The sequence below is a fragment of the Penicillium longicatenatum genome, assembly GCF_028827895.1.
Source record: "Penicillium longicatenatum strain IBT 33135 chromosome Unknown contig_3_segment0_segment0, whole genome shotgun sequence".
NCBI classification, from domain to species: Eukaryota; Fungi; Ascomycota; class Eurotiomycetes; order Eurotiales; family Aspergillaceae; genus Penicillium; species Penicillium longicatenatum.
Window position 1 is genome coordinate 194,946 of NW_026643121.1, and position 27,429 is coordinate 222,374.

The window sequence follows — 27,429 nt, forward strand, 5'->3', positions numbered from 1 at the left end:
TAGATCACTGCGCCCAAGGCCGTGAATCGTTACTGTAAAAAGCTCAATATGGGAAACAGCAGTGGGTATCCAATTTCTTTCTATGCACTGGTTCTATCTGAATCCCTACTCAAAGTCCACGGATATACATGTCTCATATTTTCATTTTCGTTCGCGTAACAAGGGCGCTTAAACGATCACCTTGTGACCAGCAGGCTGCTCCTCGGGCTCACCGAAGATGTTAATGTTCCAGCGAGGCGTGTCTGTCATGGAGTTAGCATATAAATTGCCTTCGCCATATGGAAGCCGACAAGAAAGGCACTTACTAGCAATGTAAGGAGTGTTATAACGTCTGCGGTCATTACCCAGAGCAGAGACCTTAGCCACCTCCTCGGGAGTGAGCTCGATCTCCTGGAAGTTGTCCTGAATACGCGAGGCAGTAACCGACTTAGGGATGACACTGTGACCTCCGACCTGGGACCAGGCAAGGCTGAAAATATGGTGTTAGCGATAGAACAACGATCACCCACTGGAGGGATACATACATAACGTGAGCACCAGTGACGGCTTTACCAGTGCGCTTAGCAACGGACTCAGCGACCTCCTTCACCTCAGGGCGGGTGATCAGGAGGGGAACGTTAAAACCGTTGTTGCCAAAGGCAGAGTAGGCAGTAATGTGAATGCCCTTCTTCTGGCAGTATTCAATAAGGTCGTTGCTCTGCAGGACGGGGTGACGCTCAATCTGGTTTGCGGCGGGAACAACACCGGTGCCGTTAATAATGGCCTCGAGCTATGGGAGAGTCAGTATGGGTGTAGGGTATATCGGCGTTGGGTAGGTTAACGAACGTGAGGAATAGTGTGGTTGGAAACACCGACGGCGCGAGCCTTGCTCTTGGGAAGCTTAGTCATGGCTATAGGAAATCAAAACATTAGCTGGCAAGCCTAACAGATCATCACAATGTAATCGCTCATTTGGCTTACCTCTCCAGGTGTCGACAATAGAAACATCATCGTCAATGGCGACATCACCACCTTCGACAGTACTGTTGGCGACGAGAGGGAAGTAGTCGTCACCCTTCTGGAAAGCAACGGGCCAGTGGACGAGGTAGAGCTTTGCCTATTAGCAGACTTCTTTTGTAAAAATTGTAATATTCACATACATCAAGGTAGTCCAGCTCCAGCTCAGCAAGGCAGCCATCCAGAGCGGCCTCAACAACTTCAGGGCGGTGCTGGCTGTTCCACAGCTTGGAGGTCTATTGCAAAAATTAATCAAGTTAGCAATGCGCAATGAGAATGAGTTCACGACGGTAAATCGTATACTTACAATGAAGAGGTCCTCTCGCTTCAGGCCAGGGATATCCTTGTAGGCACGCTTGATACCTTCGGCGACCTCACGCTGGTTCTGGTAGCTAAACAGAAAAGGGTCAGTCAATGGCAATTGAGGCCGTGGGAGCCAATCATAGCGTACATAGTGGCCAAATCCTAATGTAGAACGCACGTTAGTAACCCCTTCCATTAGTTTTCTGCAAGGGGGCACGAAGCTCATACCAAGTGGCGGTAACCGGCCTTCAGGGCCTGGTAGACGGCCTCACCGACCTGACCAGGAGCCGACTGCCAAGTGCCGAATCCCAACTGGCTGTGAAATTGTCAATTGGTGTTTGGCAAATGTGGTGTTTTTGTTCAGGTACACGTACGGGATCTGAGCTCCAGTGTTCAAAGTGACCTTCTTTCCGAGAGACATGTTGGATAGGTTTGAGAGAATACTTTTTTCAAAAACAAAAAATGGATTGAGAAAGGAAAGGGAGCAGAAACTGGGGAGAGACTGGTTTAATAAACGTGTCCCCGGCGGGGTTGGCATACATCCCACGCAGCCCCTCCCTTGGCCGGACTGGACCCCACCGAGAGGGGAAGATCGGCTGTCGTCGATTCCCCATATGCACTGACCGTGTAGCTCGACGATGTGTTGTGATGTCTGATATATATTGATTCAGAAGGAGAATTCTTGATTGAAGATTGCACTTCACACCTCTACATCTCTCTTAGTTCACAGCCTCGTATACCATCAGCATATTCCCTCAGTGATGTCATATTTATTACCCGCTTTTAACCGGAGATAAATTTTTTTACCGATTCCACGGGCAAGCTAGCGCCGAGACCTGGGGACCTGGGGACCTGGGGAATTGACTAATGAGACTCGGTTTTCACTTGCCAATTCCCATACGGATTCCATGGTCGGGCACCCAATTCGGTTTAGTTCTCCTAGTAGAACTGTTCATTCAACACTGCTTTGTCAATAATTCTAGATTTCCTACGGAAACATCACCGAGTTGAACTTGCGAGCACTCGGAGTAACCCCGGTCCCATCGGCTCGATCGCTCCGTGCCACTTTCCGGCATACCTGGCCTCGTGGGTTGATCGGCTCGTGAAATGACTGCCGATGACACCATTGGCTTACCCGCGCTCAGTGGGTTCCTCCAAAAGCGCTTGGACCTTCTCGCGCATAGTGAACACGGAGTAATTGCAATTCCATCAATGAATCGTTCAGATTCCAAACCATCCCCACACGTCTTTTTCAACAACACCTCCACCACCGCGCCGCCCGAAACGTCATCTTGGCCAGCACGAACTGTCCCCGTGTTTACACGTCACTGTTTTGATCCGAATTCAAGCCCATACATGAACTCTTCGTTCACATTCATGAATTACATGTACCTTATCAAACTATTAGTCATGGTAGAAATTAGGATGCAGTGATACGCAGGATATAGTACGTCCCAAACTGGGGTCAGCCTTACCACTCATTTCCAAGGTTGTTATTTCTTGAACCACAAGAATCTTTAAAGGTGCTCCTACCATGTTCACTATAATCAATTATGAGATGGGTGCGAGGATAAGTGTCGAATACCCCACAACAAAGTTTCAACTTATGCATACTTAATCCTGTGCATCGGCCCGAGGCCGTGGATTCTAGAACATCATACCGTACTATGTGTCGGGGAGCGGGTGTAGCTCCCGGCGAACCTGGCGCGGATTCTTGCTCTCGTCTATGTCACTACCTTCTCCAACTTTATTCCCACACCCTTTCGCCCGGAACCAATTTGGCGCGGCGATTGTGGCAAAGTGATTCACAAATCTACTGGGCGTCAGTATCAGGGGCAATTGAACAACTCTATTTGGTTGTACTATCAGAAATCAGCCGATCATATGAGTAAGATCCAGACTACTGTGAGCAAAATGGATCGGGTTATGTCTCCCAAATAATGATCTCCTCGACGTGATATACATATTTCTCGGCGGTTACCATCCATCGACTGAGACAAAGAACGGAGTTGAAGGGATTCACCAAGAAAAAAAAACGGAGATAGGCCGGGGAACCGAAATTTTCAAGAAGCGAAATCCTCTCTTTTTATTGTTTAGGGGGACAAACTACTAATGTTGAAGGAACAATCCCCCAAACATTTTCAATGGCATCATCGAGTTTTGCCCGCACATAGTAGTTCAAAGATGGTGATCCCTGAAAAGAGGGCATTTGATCACCGGAGTCCTTTTCGATCAGTTTGCATAGGTATCGGCTTTTCCCATCTGAACTGCAGTATTATTTATCTGCAATATTAAAAGGTAGTATGACAATGCCGTTTCATCCGCGCTCCCGATGATTCTACTCTATTTCTATTCCATGGATTCTGGAGACATTGATGCCGGATCATCAGATCGCCTATCAGGAATCTTTGTCGAAAGTACTAGCAGAGAAAAAGGTGAGCTGGGTAAGGAAAAGGAAGGACCGGAAAGAAACTTCCCGGCCTACTTTGGCGAAGTCCAAAAGAATATCTCAGGATGTCTATATACCGGAGGGGGTAAAGAAACAGACGGAGAGAACCTAGGCAATCGTAAGTCCAGCTTTTGTTTACATTTCAGTGGTCACATGCAGAGCGATCTCATTCAAGATCTATTGCATCAATTTATGATTTCCATTGGCGTAGATCGTATCGTTAATTGGGATATTCTATTGGTCTCGGGTGCCTTCGTTAAGCATTTGCCTGACTGATGGCGATTCCGAATGATGGACAACAAGGTTGACCTGAAGATTCCTTTCCGCCAGGTCGCGTTTGGAACAACCTACATTTGCAACCTTGGTTCCAAGTCGATTGTTGGGAAGTATGGAAATGTCAGCAATGGCAACTGGTCAATGGGCGGGGAGAAGCAGCCCACACTACTCCGCCCGCACAGAACACAAGCAGCAGAAGGCCACTTTCCGTATTTTCTCTCCCCAACACCCTTCACCATCGCCATGTCGCACCACGCCCGCATCGAGGAGCTGTCTGACTCCGACCCCGATGAGGTCGCTCCCTCGGAGTCCCTTCCCAGCGACTTCGTCATTGCCCCGGCCTCCGCACCTACGGCCACCCCAAGCCCACCCGTGGCCCAGATGCCCCAGATGCCCCAGATGCCCCAAATGCCCGAGCCTCAGCCCCAGCGTGAAATTCCCAGACATTACCAATGCCTGTACCCCGTCTATTTCGACAAGACCCGTTCCCGCGCGGAGGGCCGCAAGGTTGGAACAGAACTTGCAGTCGAAAACCCGCTGGCTCGAGACATTGTGGACGCCGTACAGATGCTAGGATTGAAAGTCGCCTTGGAGCCCGAGAAGCTACACCCGAAGGATTGGGCGAATCCTGGCCGGGTGCGTGTGCTCTTGAAGGATGAGAATGGCCGCCTGATGAACTCCAACATCAAAAATAGTACGTGCCCGGTTGTCATCTCTCCACAATGCGCTGTTGGTGATTGTCAATGGCATTGGATCGACACTAACTGATTTTCCTACAGAACACCATCTTTTCATCATCGTCGCGCAATACCTGAAAGCTCACCCGACCAACGAACAATCCCCATACCGACTCCGCATTCGTGGCCTCCCGACCCCCGAGAAACTCCCAGAAGCTCCCCAGGCTCCGCGTGGTTGGAAAATCGGAACCATCTTGCCCATTCATTCGCCTGCATACAGTGGAGGTGGCGTGAGCGATAACCCGTTCAAAGAAGCCATGGCGGAACTGCAGAATATGCAGGGGATGCCCGGTATGCCTTCGATCCCAGGAATGCCTGGCATGCCTGGCATGTCTGGCGAGAGCTCGGGAGCCGACTCGGATAAGAAAAAGAAGGACAAGAAGAAGGGCAAGGCTTGAGATTGTCTTGTTTTCCCACTCATCTTTCCTACACTTTCCACTTGCATTGCACGGCGACGGGCGTTTTCTCTCTATTTCTTTTCTTCCCATATGATAGAGGACACGCAGCTTCTTGATACCTGGTGCCTTTGGGCGGCCAATGTCTGGAGTGAGTGACGGACCGGCAGATCCTGTACGGCCACTAGGTGGCCTCTGCTCATGTACAACTCAAAAAACTCACGTCCAATCTATATGACGTAGAACGTGAGACTCCTTTTTACAAATACTCCGGCAATATCCAATGAAAGAATATTATCAAGATCTTTTTTGTTTTGGCAAGGGACGACACCCAGATCTTGTGTGACCTGGACTGCATGTCAACATGATAGATGACATGCAAGTCACAGCTTGTACGATGGCTCGGAGTCCAGTTGAGCAGTATTTGTATCGTCTCTTGACCCTTGAGGTTTTCGCTTCCCTTATTAGAGAAATTTCCCGTCATGACTCACATCCTAACAACTAGACAGGCCGGAGAGCTGTAGGTTGATAGTCGTTAGTGCGGAGACCTTCAGCTAATCTCTCACAGTCACAAGTCCATGATTGCTTATTTAGCATCCATAAATGCGCGACAAAGTGTTGAAATCGTCGAAAATGAGCTTCCAGTGGATAACAGCTTCGATATTGTCGCCCGCAAGAAATACGAAGGACTTTTGGCGCGAAATGGACTAACGTGATGCGGCTACAGAGGAGGGTGCGGTATGTCCTTGGTCCATTGAGATGTAGCAGGCTAATAAGCGAATAGATCTTGGACCTAGAATCAAGAATCACCAGCTTAGAATCGAAACTTGAAAGTGCTTCTCCTATCGATATGGAAATGACGCCAACCAACTGGCTGCCTACATCTAGCGCGAAACATATGTTGCAGTCCCATCGCGCGGCAATAACCTGTCTTGCTTTCCACCCGCTCCATCCATCTGTGGCCTCCGCATCCGAAGACTGTTTTATCAAGATATGGGATCGGGAAGTTGGTGTGCTGGAATGCACGTTGAAAGGCCACTCACGACCGGTATTTGGCCTAGATTTCGGTGGGCCTCAAGGGCGCACCCTGCTCGCGTCCGGCTCTGGCGATCTCACCATGGGATCCAAATACAGACTATACAAATGCTCGCACCTTGCACGGCCACGATCAACCCGTTTCGGCCGTTCGCTTTCTCACGCCGACGGGGACCCTGCTAGTATCTACCGGTCGGGACGCCTCAATTCGCATTTGGGATGTGTTCACAGGTTACTGTGTGAAGCGTATCGACACCGGAGGCGAGTGGATCCGCGACATTGCGCCCTCCTTTGATGGAGTGTATTTAGTCGCCGGGGGAGATGATCGCACCGCTACGATCTGGGAAGCCTCTTCCGGTCAAGCAAAGACCAGTCTACCAGGCCATGAGAGCTACATCGAATGTTGTGCCTTTGCCCCTGCCTTGAGCCATTCCAATATAGCTGCTCTTGCTCCATTGATGGTATCGTCATTGAGGGGCTCCACGTTCATTGCCACTGGAAGCAGAGACAAAACAATCAAACTATGGAATGATTGAGGGATCCTCGTCAAAACCCTGGTAGGGCATGACAGTTGGGTCCGTGGCCTTGCATTTCATCCAGGAGGGAGATACCTGATGAGTGTGGGTGACGACCGCACGATCCGGTGCTGGGATTTGTCACAGGACGCACGCCTAGTGAAAACCATTGATGATTCTTCAGAGCACTTCTTAACTTGTATTAGGTGGGGCCCCAGGCAGACTAATCGAGATCATGGAATTTGCCATGTTCTAGGGACAGGAGGTGCGGACTCCTGCGTGCGGATCTGGATGTGACGTATTAGAAGCCATGATATGGACTGCTTGAAGGGAAAAATCCCCGGCAAGTTAAACAATGGGTGGAAGACAATGAAAGACACGAATGCTTTGAATTTCATTCACGAAAATAAAGGGTTGTAAAAACAGCATAGTCCAAAGGACTGTATGGGAATAAACAAAGAATCGAATAAGATACAGAGCATAATGATATTTGTGTCCAGGCATAAAGAACATGAAACAAACCGGGTTCATGGCTCCGATAGAAACAGAGACATTGGATATTCATAGACGAAGGCACTGCATAAATGTAGTGGCATTCCCCATCAGATTGTCCTATTTCAATTTCGCCAAAATTCCAAATTCTCACAAACGTTACGACTGAGATACGCATTCAGGATTGCCTTGCGACGCAGGCATGAATTTACACAGAAGCCAGGACCATAGAAAGCAACTTACTCTTGCGCCTATTGGTAGACCCAATAGACCCGACCTTGAACCACTTGAGAAGTACCCAGAGTCACTTGTAGAGCTCACACAAGCTGAGATCACAATGCTGACACAGATACTGCATTTAGACAACACAACTCATTCATCTTATAAGACTCGCATCTTGCGATTCATTCTAGTTCTACCTAAATGCCTAAGACGCCCTAAAGTGAATAATTCACCCAAATTATGTGGAGTCCACCACCTCATGAATCCTGAAGTGACCACTGACATATTACACCTTATTCAACGGGAGATTACTGTGCATTTCCATGCATTTGATGTACACCCAGAGCTTATTCCCCTTTGTGAAACAAAGACCTTAGCAGACCTTCGAGCGTTGAAGGGGATGTGGACGCCGCCAAACACCATACCTGTGGCGCCTGGCGCCTGGCGATACCAGGCCAACAAATGTACCGGATGCATGCTGGCCCGGATTTCATCTAAGAAGCAAATACTCCGAGGTCTGCGAATTGTGCTATGGAGCCGTACCGACGACTATAACAAATATAATTTGCATAGGTTGATGGCATTTGTTGATGACTGTATTGGTCAATTCGACGATGATGAGGCTGAGGAAATATTTGCCACTGTCATCAACCTGGCCCATGAGATGAAGGCTGTTCGCCAGGCCTGCAACGATGCTATCTCAGGTAAGCTTGATGCAAAGCAGATCCATGAAAGAGGCAGAAATTCCCATCATGTCGACTCCTTTCCAGGTAGTGAACCAGGCAGGCTTAGACCATCCGGGCCGATCCCGACCTCTCATCAATCGTACCACCTTCCTTCAAAAGCGGACAATGAAGGTGACGAAGCCTGGGGAGATCTGCCTCGGCAAGTTGATCATGTGATTGAAATTTACAATGGGGTCAGTCTCAGAAGCCCTTATAGCAAGGCGAAATTGGTTCCCGAGGCAATGGTTGCCAATTTGGACATTCCGGATAAAGAGGTCTGGATGAAGAGAACGCCCAGAAGGGACGGAGTTGTGGGTTTTCCGAGGTCCGAGTGAGTTTCTTAAGAGTATAATATTATAGTAATGTAATAGGCGAGCACCTAGTCATGATTGTCCCACTGATACATTGTTGAAGGTCCAAGGATTGAGTAAAGAAAATCCTACTTGGCTATACTTGAGGGCTGCCATTATTGACTTAGCCCTGTTCTCCTTACAATATCATCACTTACTGAGTTCATACTAGACTATATGCATAAACTGTCAAAATCTTTGACCATAAAAACCATAAGCAATAATTTAATAATCTTAAAATCGCTGATACAACCAAAAGATCACAGCAATGTAACATAAAGCTGCCAAGGAGATACTGATTTCTAGATGCGAGGATGCCTGTTGAATGGCTAGACTCTGGCGCCACCATTTGTTTTCTTCTCGCACCGCGCGTAGTGCATTTTCTGCCTCCCGCGGGAACCCATGACCCTCTCCACCAAAGACTATGAGCTTTGCTGTACCGCCATTGGAAAGGATTGAGCGCGTCATGGCCTCAGCTTGGTTCAAAGGAACAATTTGATCCTCCCGTCCCTGGAGCAACATTGTCCGAGCTGTAATCTTGTTCTTCTGTGCTTTGAAACGTGGACTGCGCTGACGATATGTCACTTGTCGAACACTTTCATCCCTAGGCACGTCTTGTCCAAAAATAAGTTTCAGGGGGTAGAAGCTTTCAAATTTATGCGTGTCCTTGACAAGCGCTTCAATGTCGCTGATCCCCGAGATACTCACTGCGGCTGCCCAAAGGGATGGGAAGTCGCAGATAGCTTGTAGAGCAGCGTAGCCGCCTGAACTACCCCCGGTTATTCCAATCGCATTTCCATCTATTAGACCTGAAGAACTAAGGTATCGTGCGCAGTCGGCGGCATCCTGGACATCTAGAGTCCCCCATTTCCCGTTGAGTATCTCGCGGTATTTTCTTCCGTATCCCGATGACCCAGCATAATTCAACAGGGCGACAGCGTAGCCACGGGTTGTATAATACTGCCACTGTAAAGAAAGCCCAGGGCTGGAATGAAGGGTGGGGCCACCGTGAATCGAAATGATCAATGGGGGTAGACAGCCCTCAGGACCGACATAGTGAGGGTTCTGAGGTAGGAAGAAAAATGCATGCGCAGTCGAATGAGCCTTTGCGATTATATCTATTTTCTCGCCAGAGTCAGGTCCTGTATTCGAACGAGGAAATGAGATAGATCTGCCTTGCGCGAAAAATGTTTTGGGGACGGAAATCGTAGTCGAAGACCGGAGAGTGGTAAAAGAGACCGGTTTGCTCAATTTCACGTGGTATAAGGCCTGCGGAGAGTTGGGTGAAGATGCGATAATAGCCACGCTGATGGGAGAAGTTACAGCTAGGGCGCTATCAACGATTCCCGTAAGCGCTGCAACCGGAGCTGCGATAAATTGATATTTCAAGGTCGTGAGATTTATGAGAACGAGATGCTCGGTGGCGTTATATGTCCATGTAGCAACCATGGTGTTGGAATCGAGAAGTCCATATGCACAACTACAAAGCACAAGAGTTAATCATGAGACCAATCCATGAGAAAATAGATGAAGGATATATGTACCTGCCAAGCCACTATTCTGGTCCAGCAAACTCGCCTGTTTCTAGCCCATCCAGGGAAACGGGTGTAGGAACAGAATCAACCCAGTCTGGATGCCATCGCCAAAGTTGCCAGTTAACGCTGATATCAGGACCGTAATAAAGCGTACCATCGGGGCCCCATCGGGGCTGGGCGATACTCTCATGGCCCTCTCTTCCTGCAAGTAAGGTAGGCTTATCCATAGAGCCGTCATTTTTCCAAGACGCCACAAAAAGCTCGGTCCCAACCCAAGGCATGTTTGGATAGTGCCACTGCGTCCAGCACACTCGAGTTCCGGACGGGTCAAAACGTGGGTGCGTGTAGAAATCAGCGCCTTTGGCCAGGCTGTGTGTTTTGCCTTTGACTAAATCGATCGCGACAATGGTATTAATAACCTGCCCTGACGAGCATCGATGATCTTCGCGAACTGCTAGGATCCACTCCTCCTGAATTGGATGGGCATGAAAATCCGCGAAATAGACATGGGGATTTGGCATGATAGCTGTTGTGACGCGACAGGTCGTAGAATCGAGGATCCAAACTCCGTGTGTACGTGCGTCCGAGAAAACTAATCTTTTGTTGTCTGGTAGAGGGCTGATTGCGCCTCCACCGTATCCATGCACTGCCGTTCGTGCGCTATATCCTTGAGGTAGGACATCTCTAGCCTGTCCATCGCGCCATTGAACGATACAGCATCGTCCAGCATCACTTGGACGAGCTTCAATTACATAAAATATACCATCTTTCTGATTATCTGTTTAGTATGCGCAAATATCTATGCCGAATATATGAACATACTTACAGCAGCGGAAATCTCAGTAAAGACGATACTTTTAGATGTGATCATCTCGTCCGTGATAGGGCTAATCCATTGTCCGAACGGTGCGACCTGGAGCTTTCCATGGCGACTCATTATGCTACCTTTGTCGGCCTTTCCAGATGTTCCACACAGAGCAAGCAAACTTTGACGTTGATCAGGAAGCAGATATGGGCAGTTACAACGAAGGCAAAGAAGTGGAAGGAGATAAGACGTGGGGCGGTAGGGGTAGGAGTACGAGCTAAGCCTAGATTAGCGTAGACTGGCTACTAGGGTCTGTGAGAAGCATTGAAAGAATGAATTATATCTCAGATATCAATTGGAGAACAATGAGCTAGCTAAGCAGCACTGAAAAGTTTTGACTAGCATCCTTCGAGCCCATGCACCCCATCATCGGCTGTGTAAGAGCAAGATCCTATGCCTGGAGTGGTGGTGTTCTCGGGATATAATACAACATTGTCAAAGTCAATGTTATAGCATGGATGCAGATTGGAACAGGATACCGACGCGACTTTAGTCGAGTCCCTGTCGATATATCCTGTGAAGTTCACAAACGCAACGTTGGAAATGCTCATCTTACTCGTTCCAACGTATGAACCATTGTCACCACTGTCTTGAGTTATGGCAATTCCGGAGCTGGGACCATCCAGTTCGAAATTCGAAAATATCACATTGCGCACACTCCCCCAGCCACCGCCACGGGGAAGGCCGGCACTTTCATACGAGCTCTGGGGCACGAGGCCGCCCATCCATGTCTTGATGTAGGCGCCGTTTTCCATGTCATTATTGCGTCGAATGATCTTCACGTTGTCGACTAGAATATTGGCCACACCCGAGTCTTCCAGATACTGCCCTAAGCTTCCAATCGCAACGCCATTTCCTCCGTGGCAGGTAACATTGCGAATGTCGACATTGTAGGAACGTGGCTTGATCGCGATACAATCATCCCCACCTTGATATACCAGGTTGGTGAGTTGAACATTGTCCACATCCATCGTATCTGCCTCCGTTAATTTCCTTTTGATTAACAGTGGGTTGGATGAGCTACTCACCGAAGCCATCTGTATTCTGTACCCAATTCTCCCCATACGGCGCATTCACTGCGGTAGCATTGCATATGATATTGTTGAAACGCATATTTTTGCCGTTCATAATGTTCAAGCTCCACAGCGGTGGATCTTTCACGTAGAAGTTCTCCACGTTGACATCCGACACATTCCAAAACACAAATGGCATTGGTCGCCCTGGCTGCGTAGTCCCTTCCTCCGCATCGTACCACACATTTCCGTTTCCATCAATTCCGCCTGTTCCATAGCCATCAATGGTGATCTTGTTTCCAGAAATGATGAAACCAGCGTGATGGTTTTGGAAGGCTATTGGGTAGGAATTGTTGCGCCAGTAGCTCAGGTCATCAGAGAACTTCAGATCATCAGCTTTCTCTCTTCAGATGACCACTGATCAAAATTTGCCTGCGATTGGGGATGGATCACTCACTGTCCATTTGCCGCGCCACTCGATTTTAACATCATTAAGGACTGGGTTCAATCGCGTCGCAATCCAGTATGATTGATCCTCGGGGAAAACCACGGTGCCACCGTTATCGCACTTCTTAAATGCCTGTAAAATGTTTTCAACGTCATCCTTTTGGTGACCTCTTGCCTTCACAGTGCAAACATTTCCACTGGTCGGAACTGCATAGACAGGAGTCAAAAGCGCCAGCCCAATGGCCAGCACTGAAGAGATTTCCAGTAGATGCATCGTGATAGTTGCTGACAAGTGGAAACCACGAGGAAGAGTTGAATGGCCCCATATTTATGGGGCTCCAAGTCAAGTCTCTATTGAATCGGAGATCTTTATACCGAACTTCAATTGCGGAGAAACATCCTGCGGGGGAGCGACGGAAAAGTCTTAATATCCCCGGGTGGTGAAAAGCCTGGGGAACAAGTCTGCGTTGATCTTCCCGGGTATAGCAAGGGTTGGTGAATATCTTCCACCAATGAACAAGATTACATTGATTAAGCGAAGTGCACCCTGTTCACAAACCAAAAACAGAAGAACACTTATATTTTCCCAAAAAGCTTCTTTTCTCCATCCTAGCCGTGAAGCCAGGGGCAGGGGGTGAAGACCACAAGAACAAGGGGATGCGAGGTTACAGGTGAGCTATGGATGCCGTGATGTGCTCCTTGCTGTCACCTGATTCCTGAACTCTTACTTGGGGCGGTATCATTTCACAGGAGCTGATGTGATCCAATAGTATCCCTTGGGGCTCCATCAACAAAATGTCATCCCGACTTAAGAATATGGGAAAGCTCAGCCCGATGCAAGATCACCACTCTAAATACCCTTGGCTCACAACCTAGCCAAAATTGAGTCTGGGCGAAGAACATCCGGTGGATTCCAAAAGATCCGGTGGATGTTGCCCCCCACATCTCCTCATCTCGGACACAACTCCGAAATGATCGCCAACTTGGTTGATCGAGAGCAACGGAATTGCCCCGCATTCACAATGATCTTTCTTTTCCAACTATTTATCCTATTCTCTACCCTTGAAGCTCTTGTTGAACAATAAGAGGAATCATAATATAGTCATGTATGTTGATATCTCCACAATGCTTCTTTTGCATAGAAACTCACTGTCGATTGACCAGGGTGTATACCGCGTCGTTTGCCTTCTTTGAGGCCCTTTGGGAGGTTTGTGGCCAGCACATCGTCATTATCACACCATTTTAATGCTCTTTTCCTTTCAGGGTGGCGTCAGTCATGTCTTTGTTAATCTGGGGTCAGACCACCCGTCAATTCTCGAGGCCATGTTGAAAGGACAGCGGGAGAAGAATGGCCAGTTTCCGAAAATCATCACATGTCCCAATGAGGTATGTGTGAAGCCTCCTGTCATCGTCTGAGACTCGCAGTTTCAGCGATTTTCATAGCGCGGTCATGTGTGGAACGGGAACAAGAGCTAACCCTGCCGTCCAGATGGTAGCACTTTCGATGGCGGATGGATACGCTCGCCTCACTGGTGAGCCTCAAGCTGTTATCGTTCATGTCGATGTGGGTACTCAAGGATTGGGCGCTGCGGTTCACAATGCCTCTTGCGGCCGAGCTCCGGTTCTGATCTTTGCTGGTCTGTCTCCGTACACAATCGAAGGAGAGACCCGGGGATCACGGACTGAGTATATCCACTGGATTCAGGATGTGCCAGACCAAAAGCAAATTGTGTCACAATATTGTCGTTACACCGGAGAACTCAAATCCGGGAAGAATGTGAAACAGATCGTGAACAGAGCCCTTCAATGGGCCACAAGTGACCCAAAGGGCCCGGTCTATCTGGTCGGAGCTCGAGAAGTCATGGAGGAAGAGATCGAACCCTATCAGCTGAATCAAAAGGTCTGGGGACCCGTCTCACCCGCTGCCCTGCCCACAGCCGGAGTCGAGTTGATTACATCCGAGCTTGCGAATGCGAAAAGCCCGTTAGTGGTGGTCGGATATACTGGCCGACAAGCCCAGGCTGTGACGGAACTGGTGACCTTGGCAAATCACTTCAAGGGAATTCGAGTCCTAGACACTGGTGGAAGCGACATGTGCTTCCCTGCCAACCACCCGGCCTGGGTGGGATTAAGTTATCCAGGCCACGAACTAGTGACGACCGCTGATCTTATTATTGTGATTGATTGCGATGTTCCATGGGTGCCAACTCAGTTCAAGCCCTCCGATTCGACGAAGATAATTCATATTGATGTCGACCCCCTGAAGCAACAAATTCCTGTGTTTTACATCAACTCAATGGCTACATTCCGTGCGGACTCCGCAACTGCACTGAAGCAGCTCAACGACTATATCGGCATCAACGGCCAGATCCAACAGTACATTGGATCCAAGGACAATATAGCAATGGGACAGCAACGTGATGAGGAATATTTAAAGCGACGACAGGAGATCACCGACTCGGCTGCTCTGCCTGAAGGTGGTGACGAAGCCTTGATCAACGTTTCGTATTTAATGTCGGAAGTTCGCAAGGGTTGCCCTACAGACGCAATTTGGGCGATCGAAGCGGTCACACTGTCGCACCCTGTATCGGATCAGATTGCTGCGACATTGCCAAACTCCTGGATTAACTGTGGCGGCGGCGGTCTGGGTTGGTCTGGTGGTGGCGCACTTGGAATCAAGCTGGCATCGGATGTGAAGAATGGAGGTCCCGGTAAGGGTAAATTTGTAGTACAAGTTGTCGGTGATGGTACATTCTTGTTCTCCGTCCCAGGTTCGGTTTACTGGATTTCACGTCGCTACAATATCCCCATTTTGACCATCGTGTTGAACAACAAGGGATGGAATGCGCCTCGGCGAAGCATGCTGCTGGTTCACCCAAATGGCGATGGTTCCCGAGCTACGAATGAGGACTTGAACATCTCATTTGCGCCCACCCCTGACTATGCTGGAATTGCGAAAGCTGCCGCCGGTGGGGAATTGTGGGCTGGCCGGGCATCTAACGTGGCGGAATTGGCACAGGGGCTACCCGAGGCAATCCAAAGCGTTCTAGGAGGTAGAAGTGCGGTCCTAGAAGCACAGCTGGATGGAACTAATGGGAAATACATTGGAAGCTCATAGAATATAGCTAAGCCATGCTGTTCATGTTTCTCAATCCTCGGACTCATTTTTAGTTAGTCCATTTCTCTGAGCACAATTTCCACGTTACGCCACCCTAGCAAATGCAGGAGCTTGAGGCCGTATCACGCCTCTCCCGGCCAGATAGCAGTTGCCAACTCTCTCACCAATTTTAACTTGTCCAACATGTTCTCCTTTGTAAAGCGATCCTCTCGACTGTTGCTTGCGAAGCCACACTGGGGGCTGACACCTACCATCTGAAGACTTTCTTCAAGGCCGATACCATTTCCTTCTGCGATAAAGCTGGCAGCCTTGAGGACGCGCTCTTTCAGCTCCTCAATGTTTTCAATTTCTGCCGACTTCGTCAAGACGACACCTAGGATCACATTTTTTCCCACTGGCAAAAATTGCAAAGGCTCAAATCCGCCAGCTCGTGAAGTGTCAAATTCCAAATAGAAGGTGTTAACGTTGAGCTCCCGAAACAATTGAATCGCTATTGCGTCATAGCCGCCAGCCGACCAATATCGGCTGTCGGTGAAATTGCCCCGGCAAATGTGGATTCCGACATGCATGTCAGGAGGCACATCATGGCAGTCGTTGTACAATTTGATGTATGATGCAAGTAGCTCCGTGGGGGATTGTGTATTTGTCTCGTCAAGAGCCCAGTTTTCTAGGACATCCTTAGAGCAGAAGTCTGTGAACACCATCAGATTCGGAACTTCGGTCTTTCATGTCGAAATACGAAATGAAACTGGGATAACTCACATGACAGGTCAGGATCGTCTATTTGAACCCGTCTCAGACCTGCATCGTACAGAAGTTGTAGCTCCTTTCGATAGGCTGCTGCCAGATCTTTGAAGTATTCCTCATCGGATGCATAAACCTCGCTTCGGTAAGCATGACCATGCTTGTACCGGAGATGGTACCAATGGGGTGCAGGAATGGTGATTTTGACATCACCCAGCCTGTCTGGCTCAACAATCGATCTCATGTAGAGGAATTCCTCTAAGTGTGGGCTATGTCCAGGGTGTCTGATCTTGCTCGTGCATAAAACCGTACTTCCAATATGATAGTTCAGAAGCGCTTTGTTCTTGGGAATATACATCCGAATGTCCTCTGCAACCAACGGGACTTCCTCAAACCCATCAAGCTAGTCAAAAAAAGACCCCCAAAATACTAGAAAGTCAATGGTTATTCGGCATAGGGTTCAAGCGTTCTTACGAGTGCGCCTGTACTCTCCATCATTGACTACTCTGAGTCCAAGATTGATTTGGTCCTTCACAATCACTGCGATCTCTCGGTTCTTGATTTCTTACAATGTCCTTGGGTCTCTGTTGCCAGAGGCGGCCTGGAGAAGCTCTGTAGGACACAGGAGGGAGCCGAGATGCTCTGCCCTGCGCGGTTGAATTTTGGTTGGCATTTTAGTACCTATGAAACAAGATCAAAATGTCTCTGATTTCAAACTCTAGAAGTCTTGGTGTTTTAATAAAAATCTGGAGATCTGAGGCGGGACAATAGATCAGCGATATATATCGGCGGCCTCGAACTGAATGACCGAGACCGAATGGCCGAGACGGTGAACCACCTAAGAAAACCCGCGGGCACGATTTCCAATCAAACTTCAGCATACACATTGATTGAAAATGGTAAAAATGCCCAATTAGAGGACCCGAGTAGTATACTGTACCTTCCAAAAAATGAAGCAAAAACCGACTCTAGTAAACCAGGACTATATAGGGTAATGTAGTGTGTCGCAAAGACCCTGGTCCTCACAGCTCCACCACTTACGCGTCCCTCACATCGCAGACTCCAGAGTCCACACCAACATTGTGATTCAAGATAAGCTACTGATCACATCGAAAGAGCAAAGCAAAGAACAACGCGACTAAGCCCCCGACGTTCGCGAAGGAAGAAACCCCGCGTCTTCAACAGCCTTACGCGCACTAACCTTGGAACGCGCGCGAAAAGGTGATCAAAACAACTCTTGACTTACCCCCAACGCCTGCGACTTGCCTAACCGCTTTCATTGCGATTCCAGAATTTCCAAACCAACCACGAGAATTAATAATCCGAGCCGTCACACCGATTTGCCGAACACGTTGCGCGGGGCTTCACATTCTCACGCGAGCATTCCACGCCCCTGAGCGGCCCGAAAGAGCGAGCTCGGCCCGCTGCAGCGCACTAAGCCCCATAACCACATTGAAGGATCCGTGCATGATTGATCACGAACCTCCGGTCCTGCGGTGACACTGTTAAGGAGAGGGGATGCCGGGGGAGTCTCGTAGCCGCGATCGACACGGGCAGTCCCGCGATCGAGAGCGCGACCGCGAGCGTCGGCGGGAAAGAGAGCATCGACGGAGGAGATATGATGATGATGATGATGGCGCAGTGTCCAGTCCTGGGGATCCACAGAGAAGAAAGTATCGGTTCCAGGGGGAGGATGCGGGTTATGATTCCTACGACCAAGAGCGAGATGGAATTGATGCATACGAAGAAGACCAGAGACGCAGAGAGCGGAGACGAAGACGGAGGGAAGAGGAGGGGGGCAAGGCAAAGGAGTCGCCCGCTACATCGCCTATCAAGAAACGTGATCGGGAGCGGGATCGCGACGGGCATCGGCGAAGGAGAGAGTATGTGGAGGGAGAGGGAAGTCCTACAAAGGAAGTGAGAGAGCGACGGACTCGGGACAGAGATCGGGCAGGGGAACTCGATGTTGATGCGGAGGCGAGGAGACAGAGGCGAAGAGATCGGCGTGAAAGAGAGAGACAGCGGGAGCGGAACATGGAAGCTGCTGCTGCCGGGGCAGTTGAAAAGAAGCATCGGAGCATGGAGTCGACAAGCAGTGCTTCCCATTTACTTGCCGCTGATGCTTTGACGCGACAGACCTCTGAGCACGAGATGGAAGATTTACCGGAGCAATGGGAGCGTCGCCAACGAGAACGAGAGCGAGCGCGGGAACGATCCAGGCACCAAGATGAAGACTATGAACGCAGAGAGCGTCGACAACGGAAAAGAGCCGCTTTGGGGGCAGGAGCCGGTGCCCTCGACGCCGAACTCCTTGAGGGAAGGCCAAGACACAAGTCTGGAGCTAGAGTCGTATCTGGGGCTTATTTAGAAGCAGGCCACAGCCCGGACATGAATGTTCGCCGCCGTGGCGGAGGTGGTCCTGCGATGGACCAGGCATGGAAATACGAGGATGGTTGGGAAGGAAGCTATGGGAGTACTGAGCGGCGACCGTTTTGGAAGTTCTGGGATTCATGGTCCAGGAAAAAACGTATCTGGATTGGAACGATGGCGGGAATCTTGCTGTTGCTTGCCATTATCATCCCAATCGCAGTCATCGAATCCCAGAAGAAATCAACAGGCTCGTCTTCTTCCTCTTCGGGCTCGTCAAGCTCCTCGAGCAACTTGACCGCCAACCTGGACACAATTAGTCGGGATAGCATTCCTGTGAGTTGGCCTTTGGTGCACTGGCGAGGAGTGAAGCTAACCCGATTATTAGTCGTATGCGCAAGGGACCGTCCTCGATCCCTTCACCTGGTATGAAACCGAAGGGTTCAACCTAACCTTTACAAATGACACTATTGGTGGTTTGTACATCATGGGTCTTAACTCGTCGTGGGATGATTCTGCCAGACCTAACAATAACGTGCCGCCATTAAATGAAGCATTTCCCTACGGTTCACAACCTATTCGAGGAGTCAATATTGGCGGTTGGCTATCTATTGAACCATGGATCGTGCCATCTTTGTTCAACACCTACTCGTCCGATGCTGGTGTTATTGATGAGTGGACATTGAGTGAACAACTGGGCTCCAGCGCCGCAACCACCATCGAAAAGCATTACGCGACCTTCTATACGGAGCAGGACTTTGCCGAAATCAAAGAAGCAGGTCTGGACCACGTGCGCATCCAATATTCCTACTGGGCAGTGAAAGTGTATGACGACGATCCCTACGTGGCAAAGATTTCCTGGCGATACCTCCTGCGTGCAATCGAGTACTGTCGCAAATATGGACTCCGAGTTAAACTCGATCTTCATGGCGTCCCTGGTAGCCAAAACGGCTGGCAACATAGTGGCCATCAAGGACAAATCCGCTGGTTGAATGGAACAGACGGGGAGTTGAACGCGAATCGAAGTCTGGAGATTCATGATCAACTCTCGACATTCTTTGCCCAAGACCGATATAAAAATATTGTGACGATGTATGGCATTGTCAATGAGCCACTCATGCTTTCTTTGTCCGTGGAAAAAGTCCTTGATTGGAACAATCAGACAGCTAAACTAGTTCGGGAGAACGGTGTGAATGCCACCATCGTCTTCCACGACGGGTTCCTGAATCTGGATAAATGGGACGCAATGTTCAAGGACCACCCAGACAACATGTATCTGGACACGCACCAGTATACCACCTTCAATACCGGCGAGATTGTGCTAAACCACACGGCCAAGATTGAGCTCATCTGCAGCAGCTGGTATAGTATGATCGAGGCTATTAATACCACTAGTTCTGGATGGGGCCCTACAATATGTGGCGAGTGGTCCCAAGCTGACACTGACTGCGCGGAATATTTGAACAACGTCGGTCGCGGAACTCGGTGGGAGGGAACGTATGACACGAGTTCCTCGACGCAGTATTGTCCCACGGCCAGCGAGGGCACATGCAGCTGTGCTGATGCCAACGCCGACGTCTCCGAGTACTCGGATGCGTACAAAAAATGGCTCCTATATTACGCCGAAGCACAGATGTCCGTTTTCGAGACTGCCATGGGCTGGTTCTACTGGACCTGGCGCACCGAAACCGCAGCACAGTGGAGCTATCGCACCGCGTGGAAAAGGGGGGTTCTTACCGGATAAAGCGTATTCACCTTCTTTCAAGTGCGGGGATGATGTGCCTGATTTCTCTAGCCTTGGACTGGCCGAGTACTACTGATGAGACCTCGCTGCTCAGTGCTCAACTGAAAATCAGGAGTCTATGCTTTGAATCTCGTGGCCTTCCAGGTTATTTCTTCTAAGCCTAAAATAGAGCCCATCACCCAAGTTAGATCTAGAACTTTACCCCGAATATCTATATTATTGTTCCTAAACGCTCAAAAGAAAACAGAAAGGGGAAAAGAGGAATGCATCTTCCGCGACCCAAACCTGCTTCGTCGATTGTAACGGAGCATCCCTCGCTAAGCTATTGGTGCTTACTTTGTGGGGCAGTATTCATTTCCGCGGGCGTGGGGCTCAATTCTCAAATATATTCATATCATTGGTTCACGCTTTACAGCCTCACGCAAATATTTTAGTACATGATGTGAGATATCCCCACTTCCCGAGCTGAACACCAGCCAGTCAATGGATGAAGGAACCCGAAGTCCCTCTTACACGCCGTGCTTTGCACTGCAACGTCTGATGGTTCTTTTCCTGGTTACTCCTTTTGACTGAGGGCAAAAGTTGTAAATGGGAGTAATGCGTTAGAAGGATAGGGGAATGCGGCAACTGCAGGAGATTTTTCAAGGCCACACTACACTAGCTTTTGACTAGGGGAGCAAAGTCCCAAGAGCCAATCAATATCCCGGTTCAATGCATTCACAACCGAGTTTGGTGAAGCTTGATCCCAAGAGTTTTATCCCCGATGCAGGTCATCTTCTATTCAGGTTAGAGGTAAGCAAAGTCCCTGACTAGCGCATTATTGCCGAAGTCGTTCTTGAACCGGTTTAGGGCTTATTCAGAAGGATTGTGATAGAAGTGGAGGACTGACAGGAAGTGTGGAACTAGGCTTCGGCAGGAATAAAGAAGTCAAAGGGGATAAGCTGGCCGCGTCATGAGGTTGTATTGTGGCTGCCAGGTGAGGGCATATATAACCTTGGAGAAAGACTGTGGGCGATGAAAGAAAATCAACATTTCTTACATATCACTCCAGCAGCCTATAATTCACCATCATGAAGTGTTTGCAAGTCACTTTTCTTGTCCTTGGACTGGGATCTCTGGTCCAGTCACAAGGATATTCCTCTGAATGCACGGATATATCCCTAATTGATTCTTGGCTGATCGCGACTTGTCCCACAGATGATGGCACCGGGGAGATCACAAGCAGCGTGTACCTTCCTAATAAAATCGAGAATAGCGAAGGTACTCTTAAGGTATGTTGTAATATTCCCAACACCTGTTTGGAATGACATAGTAACCACCTGACAACTAACACGTCGGTATTGGTAGTGGAAAACAGAGTGAGTTTTTACATGCACCGTCCACGGGTCTGTCTTTTTAATTGAACTTTCATAACCCAAACTCATCTATAGTGGCTCTTATTGGTCTTCTTGCGACGACTGCCAGCTCGTCGATAGTGGATCTACTCTGCAATGCTACTGCGATGGCACGTACTCATCCGAAGATGGAACCACCACTTTAGATTTGGGTAAGTGAAAAGCCAAAAAAACCAGACTTTCATCACCATACTGATTTTCCGAAAAGAGACGTATATTGCCAATTATGACGGGCACCTTCTCTCCAATCTGACGGGTGCCATCACCTCGGTTCCTGCAAACTCGTCCTATGCAGTCCCGACCAATTTTGACGTCGAGCTAGAGTTAAGCAGCCTGAATAATACCTGCTCCACCCTGGGCGCGTATCTAACCCTTAATGACCCCACGGACTGCTACTATCTCAATCTTGGGGTAACATATACGTGGGCTTGCGGCACATCAGTCGATAACGAGGGCTGGGAGATTGTAGGCTTTGCGGCCAAAGACTGCTCGGGTGACGCAGTGGTGACCTACACTCCCAGCAATGTCGATACTTGCCTGACCTTTTCGACCGGGGTACAAGCTTTCTCAATCACTCCTCTGTGGAACGCAGACTAGAAATATCACCTGCAGCAACACCCAAGCAAGCATTGGTTGGTAATGGACAGACAAACAGCCAGTTGGTCATATGTAGCTAAGATGGGTTGAGAGGAAGAGAGTGCACTCGTGAAGGGTGGGGGTTAATAAGCGGGAGATAGTAGATAAGTGGCAGACAGGACCAAGCAAATCTTCAAGTCCATGTCGCAAGGCTTTGAGTTTCCCTCTGTCACACAGCTTCCAGGAATTTGCCTTTGGAATGGTATCATGAATACATTTCATTATCGTCATCGGCTGCTCTATGAGTCGTCTTGTCTCTTCGGACAGACACACCAATCATTGTCCATTTCTCTACTCCAGTCTCTGTGACAGCACATACAATCGGCATTATCTTTGGGAGTTTGTAGTCCATAAGGAGGTCTAAAGCTAGGAGTATACCCAGGTGATCATGTGGCTAGTGCAGGGAGTTTCTTCGCTTGTTACACACAACCCCGTTGATATGTGATCAACCTGCTTTGGTCGCATCTTGAGCCTTTGAAAGCACACATATGGCACCTATAACAGAGGTCGTATGGCCCAGTCGGATCCTCGGAACAGATATAAGCCACCCTCAGGGTACATTGGATATCGTGCAATGGCGCCGGCGTAACAGAGGTTGTGGTTCAGCGGGCTGATAGAGTAGACGATGATCAAAGAGCCGCAATCATTTTGGTCGTGGGTGTCTACATGGAGACCAGCCAAAACTTGGAAAACAACAACTCTCATGCCACACACATATAGAAGAACGACCTGTAAACAATACCCGGACATTCCATGCGCCTTGGGGCACCTCGATGGCCTTTGTGCAATTTCCACCTAGACGTAACATGCCGCAGAACCAAGTATCGAGACCTTGGATTTCATAACAAAGCTCGCAGAGACAGGTTTGTTCCTGAGAACAAGGCAAGGGACTGTACAGAATGCGTCACGGAATATTGTCCGGCTTCCAGGTCCGACTTCTGTGATTGGCGCCCCTGACATTCCATCTATCCGATTGGGATCGACCAAGGGATGAGAAGCAAGAACTCACGTGGAGGTTGAGCGGATGTCCATGATTGGTTCAATTCCCGCGTATGATCTCTAACTCTGACCTTAATTCGGAACTAGGCCCAGGGCTCAAGGTGTGATGATGGCATCACATTCCGTAGAAGAATCGGTGTTATTTGGCACCAGGAGGTCAATAGTGATCTAACGATCCAATCATTGCAAGCCTCCTTGTCCCTCATTGATACCAGGGGAGATTGGTGGCTTTCATGCTTAGCGACTGGAAGATTTAAAAGCCTTCTATTGCGCTGTTCAGGATCCAAATCAACGACAACTCGACAACTCGACAACTTCGCCCTTCTGCTTTCTCGTCTCTCCTTTTTCTCTTCGTGAGACTTATTCTTTCCCATAAGAACTTTAATACTGATTCGTTGCTGTCTCTCGTTAATTCTCGCAATACTACTTGCAAATAAATCCGCTCCATCATCCAAGATGAAGTTGATTGGATCTGTCGTGTTTTTGAGTGCCGTGGCTCTCGCCCATCCAAGTGGCCTTGTAAGCTCTCCTGAGATACGCATGCACTTACGTACAAAGTGTTCTCAATTTTGTGACTCAAACTAACATATGCTAGTGGTGGGGTACCGACTTCTGCTATCCGAGTCCAGAAAATACCGACAACCATTGTTCCACGGCTCAAGAGTCTGGTTTTGACTGGTCTGAACTGGGCAATGGAGATAACTGGAGTTATGAAGGCTTCAGCTTTGATGGGTTTGCACCCAAGGATGGCTGCCGCGCCTCAGGAGTAAGTACAGACGGCTGATGACATTGCTCATTCTGACTTTGAAAAGGGCAAATGTATCGAGGGAGTCTTCTCCCGGGAAGATAACTGGGAGTTGCAAATCGACGCTGAGCAGGCACCGTTCTCCGTTCGAAAGTTCCACATCACCACCTCACGCGATGCTGATATCATTATGACCTATCTTCTGGCAGATGGCTCGACCTGCCGCCAGATAGCCTCAACCTCTCCCATGGGAAGCGACGTCGTGAATGAGCAGTGTGGTGATGCAGTTTCAGTGAAGTTTCAACTCTCTGTGCTGGATCAAGTTGGCGAAGTTGATCTGGAACTGCATCAGATGGGCTTTGACTGTTCGTCTGGACCTAAGCCTGCAGGGCCGCTCGTTGCTCCTCCGTCTCCTTCGACATCCGCTGTGTTTATACCGACAGCTCCAGTTGAATCGCACAAGCCTTCCACCAGTGTTGTGAAAGTGTCTACTTCCACTCATGAGCCCCCTGTGGTGACAGCTCCGATCATTTGGACTACCCGTGTTGTCACTGTGACTCGTTGCCCAGATTCGGTGACTGATTGTCCTGACCATGCCACCGTTACTGCCTCCACGCCTTGGCACACGACGGTTACTGAGCCCGTCAAGCAGCCCCCGCAAACCACTGTCCCACTGCCCGTTACCACATCGGCTGCGCCGAGCCCTCCCCCCTTGCCCAGATCTGGTGCCTAAGTGCTTGAATACCTGGCTCTCTGTTCCCAAGTGTACATCCAACAGTGATGCCGCGTGCTTCTGCCCCTCCTCTGAGTTTACCGACAAGTTTAACTCCTGCGTTCATGCCTGGAGCAGCTCCCAACAGGAAACCGATTCCGCACTTGCCTATTTCGCCGGAATTTGCGCCCCTTACGTTCCCAAGAATCCTGCTATTATCAGTATTGTTCCAACCACCACACCGTCAAGCAGTGTGCCTGCCCAGCATGTAACCGGTGCACCTTCGCCTACTGGACATATCGTCCCAATGACATCGGCACCTGAGCCTCCTTGCACGACTCTTTCCTGGTCTTCTCACACCGTGACTGTCCCACAGGTGGGCTTCAGTACCCACACGGATGCATCCACCACCGTTGTCAGCCTGGTGACTGGTAACCCAGACACGAAATCCTCCACTTCGCCCCATGGACACACTACCTGTACATCAACTTTCACGAAAGCGAAATCGACCACTGTTACTACGCTCCCAATTTCTCCACCCAAGCCCACATCTACTGTCGTCCTCTCCAATGTCGGCTCCAAAGCTGTCTCGGGCAGTCTGTGGGCCCTCGGGCTGGCCATCTTGGTTCTTCCTTTACAATAGTCCGACTTTCCCCACACCAGCGCATAGCAAGATGGCGCTGTGTAGTGTTTGCCATGGACTGGAGATAATTGCAATATTAATGTGTACACCAAAGGTGGTCGCCATTTGTCACTTTCTATTCTGCCATTTCTGATTTCATGATTATGACTGCACACCGTAGATCATCAGGCGCAGTAACACTCAGGCTGTATGACAGGTAGAAATAAATGGACCCCAGTAGAATGCTAAGTTCCTATCCGAAGTTTCGTTCTATCGAAACTCCGCGTACGAAAAATCGGCGGGAGTCAAGGACTTTTGCCGTTCGCCAAATGCATACAATCCAAGCATCATTCCTGTAAATGCTGCTCCCAAAGGTGGTGATTTGGCCACAGTAATGTTGTCAATGGCACCAATCCAAGTAATTTCAGGATCCGTCAACTCGCGATATCCAAACCGATATTGGTCACCGCATTCAATCACGAGTACCACTTCAGATGTTAGGGACAGAGTATGCTCCATGCAAGATCCACCGGATTGCTGGAACTGCAGAATGCGACTATCACCGCGCTTCCGAATTCCAAGGCTAATGTATGTAAAATAGTTCCACCATAGTACTGTCCCTGCCTCGGTATGTTCCGATTCTGGCTGGAAGGACAATCTTGTTTCCCAGGTACAAAATCTATGGATTTGTTTGCGTAAGAACAGTGTCGGACATGCGGGAATAGACAGATTGTAAGGGCCGCCATAAAGTCGGAGATGATTCACGCGTTCCGTAAGCGAGTAATCGGTTATCAAGGGGGTATCTTGAAAGTTAGTCAAGGTCATAGCCAAGGCTTGAAGGTCTTACTCTTTCTATACCAGCCTAATTGTAGTCGAGGGCTCGAAAATTCGTCCTTCCAGGATACCGGTGTTGTATGATGGTAGAGTCCAGGTCCTGTCATTTGAAGGGTGATCTTCCCCCCATCAATCACTGGCCAGTCGTTCTCCCAATTCAACGGAACGAGAAAGGTTTCGCGACCTGCGGCAGATTTAATGAAAGGCTCAACAGGAGGCCACGTTTATAACATTTAAGTACCTAGGACTGATTCCTCCCATTTGTTCCCACGTTGAACAGGTCTTACTCCGAGAAGGACCGCCCACCATTGACCCTGAGCATCTTCGACCAGATCAACATGGCCTGTGTTCTGTACTTCGTCTTCGGCTCCGTTCCGCCAAAGCGGGTTATTCGGCCCAAGCTCCCAAGGCCCAAGCGGTCCATGTGAACTGCGAGAGACCCATTCGCAATGCCCGCTCTCAGTGCCACCCTCAGCAGTAAACAGGTAGTAATAGTGACCACGTTTGAAAATGTGAGAACCTTCTGCGACACCCGAGGCTGACTCGCGAATCAACTTCGGCTCGGATGTAGAGTGGCCCGTGTCCAGATCCACGGTGCATATGTGCACCGCAAAATCCTTGATATTGGCATTTGGAGTTCTTTTAAGCTTTCTATAAGTTGACGAAAGATAAACTGTGCCATCGTCATCCCAGAAAAGCTGTAGAAATGTTAACAACATTTCACCGCAGTCCGGTCTGAGCCTTGATACAACATACATCCTGATCAAATCCAACTTGATCGAAATAAACAGGATCTGACCACGTAGAGTCATCCCAAATATTGGTTGTTCGAACATAGAAGCCCAGTGGCCAGACTCGGTCATCTTCTTGCGGTCGGTAACGCGAAAAGCTGGCAGCTGCCACGTAGAACACCCCTTGGTGATAACGCAACGTCGGCGCCCATACACCGCCTCCCGGCTCGGGGGTGTTTATCTGAAGCTGGCTAGATCTTGTCAGAACGTGTCCAATCAGTTTCCATTGAATCAAATCGCAACTGTGGTAGATTGGAATGCCAGGGAAGTATTCAAAGGTTGAAGTGATCAGAAAAAAATCCCGACCCACTCGGATAATGGAAGGGTCGGGGTTGAAACCCGGTATGATGGGATTTGTGAAACTCATG

At 49.2% G+C, this 27,429-nt stretch overlaps 13 protein-coding genes across 13 annotated transcripts; 7 read left to right on the forward strand and 6 right to left on the reverse strand.

Annotated features, from left to right (window-relative positions):
* Positions 1-168: 168 nt before the first annotated feature.
* akr1 (putative aldehyde reductase (AKR1)) lies at positions 169-1,720 on the reverse strand (the record flags this gene model as incomplete). Its single annotated transcript, XM_057115854.1, has 10 exons — positions 169-242; positions 306-469; positions 525-769; positions 826-890; positions 961-1,090; positions 1,140-1,232; positions 1,304-1,388; positions 1,448-1,461; positions 1,528-1,615; positions 1,674-1,720. 10 exons carry the CDS (start codon positions 1,718-1,720, stop codon positions 169-171), a joined length of 1,005 nt encoding a protein of 334 aa, XP_056971737.1.
* A 2,319-nt stretch (positions 1,721-4,039) lies between these two features.
* N7484_005436 (RNA-binding signal recognition particle subunit SEC65) lies at positions 4,040-5,159 on the forward strand (the record flags this gene model as incomplete). Its single annotated transcript, XM_057115855.1, has 2 exons — positions 4,040-4,718; positions 4,804-5,159. The coding sequence occupies 2 exons, from the start codon at positions 4,040-4,042 to the stop codon at positions 5,157-5,159; spliced, it is 1,035 nt and encodes a 344-aa protein (XP_056971738.1).
* Positions 5,160-5,249: 90 nt separating this feature from the next.
* On the forward strand, positions 5,250-6,727 carry N7484_005437 (WD40 repeat domain-containing protein; the record flags this gene model as incomplete). Its single annotated transcript, XM_057115856.1, has 4 exons — positions 5,250-5,307; positions 5,884-5,894; positions 5,941-6,223; positions 6,291-6,727. The coding sequence occupies 4 exons, from the start codon at positions 5,250-5,252 to the stop codon at positions 6,725-6,727; spliced, it is 789 nt and encodes a 262-aa protein (XP_056971739.1).
* A 952-nt stretch (positions 6,728-7,679) lies between these two features.
* N7484_005438 (uncharacterized protein) lies at positions 7,680-8,480 on the forward strand (the record flags this gene model as incomplete). Its single annotated transcript, XM_057115857.1, has 1 exon — positions 7,680-8,480. The coding sequence occupies one exon, from the start codon at positions 7,680-7,682 to the stop codon at positions 8,478-8,480; it is 801 nt and encodes a 266-aa protein (XP_056971740.1).
* Positions 8,481-8,729: 249 nt separating this feature from the next.
* N7484_005439 (alpha/beta hydrolase family protein) lies at positions 8,730-9,944 on the reverse strand (the record flags this gene model as incomplete). Its single annotated transcript, XM_057115858.1, has 1 exon — positions 8,730-9,944. One exon carries the CDS (start codon positions 9,942-9,944, stop codon positions 8,730-8,732), a length of 1,215 nt encoding a protein of 404 aa, XP_056971741.1.
* Positions 9,945-10,050: 106 nt separating this feature from the next.
* On the reverse strand, positions 10,051-10,967 carry N7484_005440 (alpha/beta-hydrolase; the record flags this gene model as incomplete). The annotated part of the gene is made up of 2 exons (XM_057115859.1): positions 10,051-10,800; positions 10,857-10,967. The coding sequence occupies 2 exons, from the start codon at positions 10,965-10,967 to the stop codon at positions 10,051-10,053; spliced, it is 861 nt and encodes a 286-aa protein (XP_056971742.1).
* A 266-nt stretch (positions 10,968-11,233) lies between these two features.
* Positions 11,234-12,629, reverse strand: N7484_005441 (putative extracellular exo-polygalacturonase; the record flags this gene model as incomplete). Its single annotated transcript, XM_057115860.1, has 3 exons — positions 11,234-11,871; positions 11,924-12,200; positions 12,366-12,629. The coding sequence occupies 3 exons, from the start codon at positions 12,627-12,629 to the stop codon at positions 11,234-11,236; spliced, it is 1,179 nt and encodes a 392-aa protein (XP_056971743.1).
* A 971-nt stretch (positions 12,630-13,600) lies between these two features.
* Positions 13,601-15,473, forward strand: N7484_005442 (uncharacterized protein; the record flags this gene model as incomplete). The annotated part of the gene is made up of 2 exons (XM_057115861.1): positions 13,601-13,741; positions 13,845-15,473. 2 exons carry the CDS (start codon positions 13,601-13,603, stop codon positions 15,471-15,473), a joined length of 1,770 nt encoding a protein of 589 aa, XP_056971744.1.
* Positions 15,474-15,595: 122 nt separating this feature from the next.
* On the reverse strand, positions 15,596-17,686 carry N7484_005443 (cobalamin-independent methionine synthase II family protein; the record flags this gene model as incomplete). The annotated part of the gene is made up of 3 exons (XM_057115862.1): positions 15,596-16,164; positions 16,236-16,620; positions 17,594-17,686. 3 exons carry the CDS (start codon positions 17,684-17,686, stop codon positions 15,596-15,598), a joined length of 1,047 nt encoding a protein of 348 aa, XP_056971745.1.
* Positions 17,687-17,735: 49 nt separating this feature from the next.
* exg2 (putative exo-beta-1,3-glucanase) lies at positions 17,736-20,328 on the forward strand (the record flags this gene model as incomplete). Its single annotated transcript, XM_057115863.1, has 2 exons — positions 17,736-18,920; positions 18,973-20,328. The coding sequence occupies 2 exons, from the start codon at positions 17,736-17,738 to the stop codon at positions 20,326-20,328; spliced, it is 2,541 nt and encodes an 846-aa protein (XP_056971746.1).
* A 1,070-nt stretch (positions 20,329-21,398) lies between these two features.
* N7484_005445 (uncharacterized protein) lies at positions 21,399-22,319 on the forward strand (the record flags this gene model as incomplete). Its single annotated transcript, XM_057115864.1, has 4 exons — positions 21,399-21,599; positions 21,676-21,686; positions 21,759-21,874; positions 21,931-22,319. 4 exons carry the CDS (start codon positions 21,399-21,401, stop codon positions 22,317-22,319), a joined length of 717 nt encoding a protein of 238 aa, XP_056971747.1.
* A 1,494-nt stretch (positions 22,320-23,813) lies between these two features.
* Positions 23,814-25,457, forward strand: N7484_005446 (uncharacterized protein; the record flags this gene model as incomplete). The annotated part of the gene is made up of 4 exons (XM_057115865.1): positions 23,814-23,876; positions 23,953-24,123; positions 24,170-24,781; positions 24,837-25,457. 4 exons carry the CDS (start codon positions 23,814-23,816, stop codon positions 25,455-25,457), a joined length of 1,467 nt encoding a protein of 488 aa, XP_056971748.1.
* Positions 25,458-25,706: 249 nt separating this feature from the next.
* On the reverse strand, positions 25,707-27,428 carry N7484_005447 (glycoside hydrolase family 43 protein; the record flags this gene model as incomplete). The annotated part of the gene is made up of 4 exons (XM_057115866.1): positions 25,707-26,239; positions 26,284-26,454; positions 26,512-26,968; positions 27,027-27,428. 4 exons carry the CDS (start codon positions 27,426-27,428, stop codon positions 25,707-25,709), a joined length of 1,563 nt encoding a protein of 520 aa, XP_056971749.1.
* Between the last annotated feature and the right edge of the window lies 1 nt (position 27,429).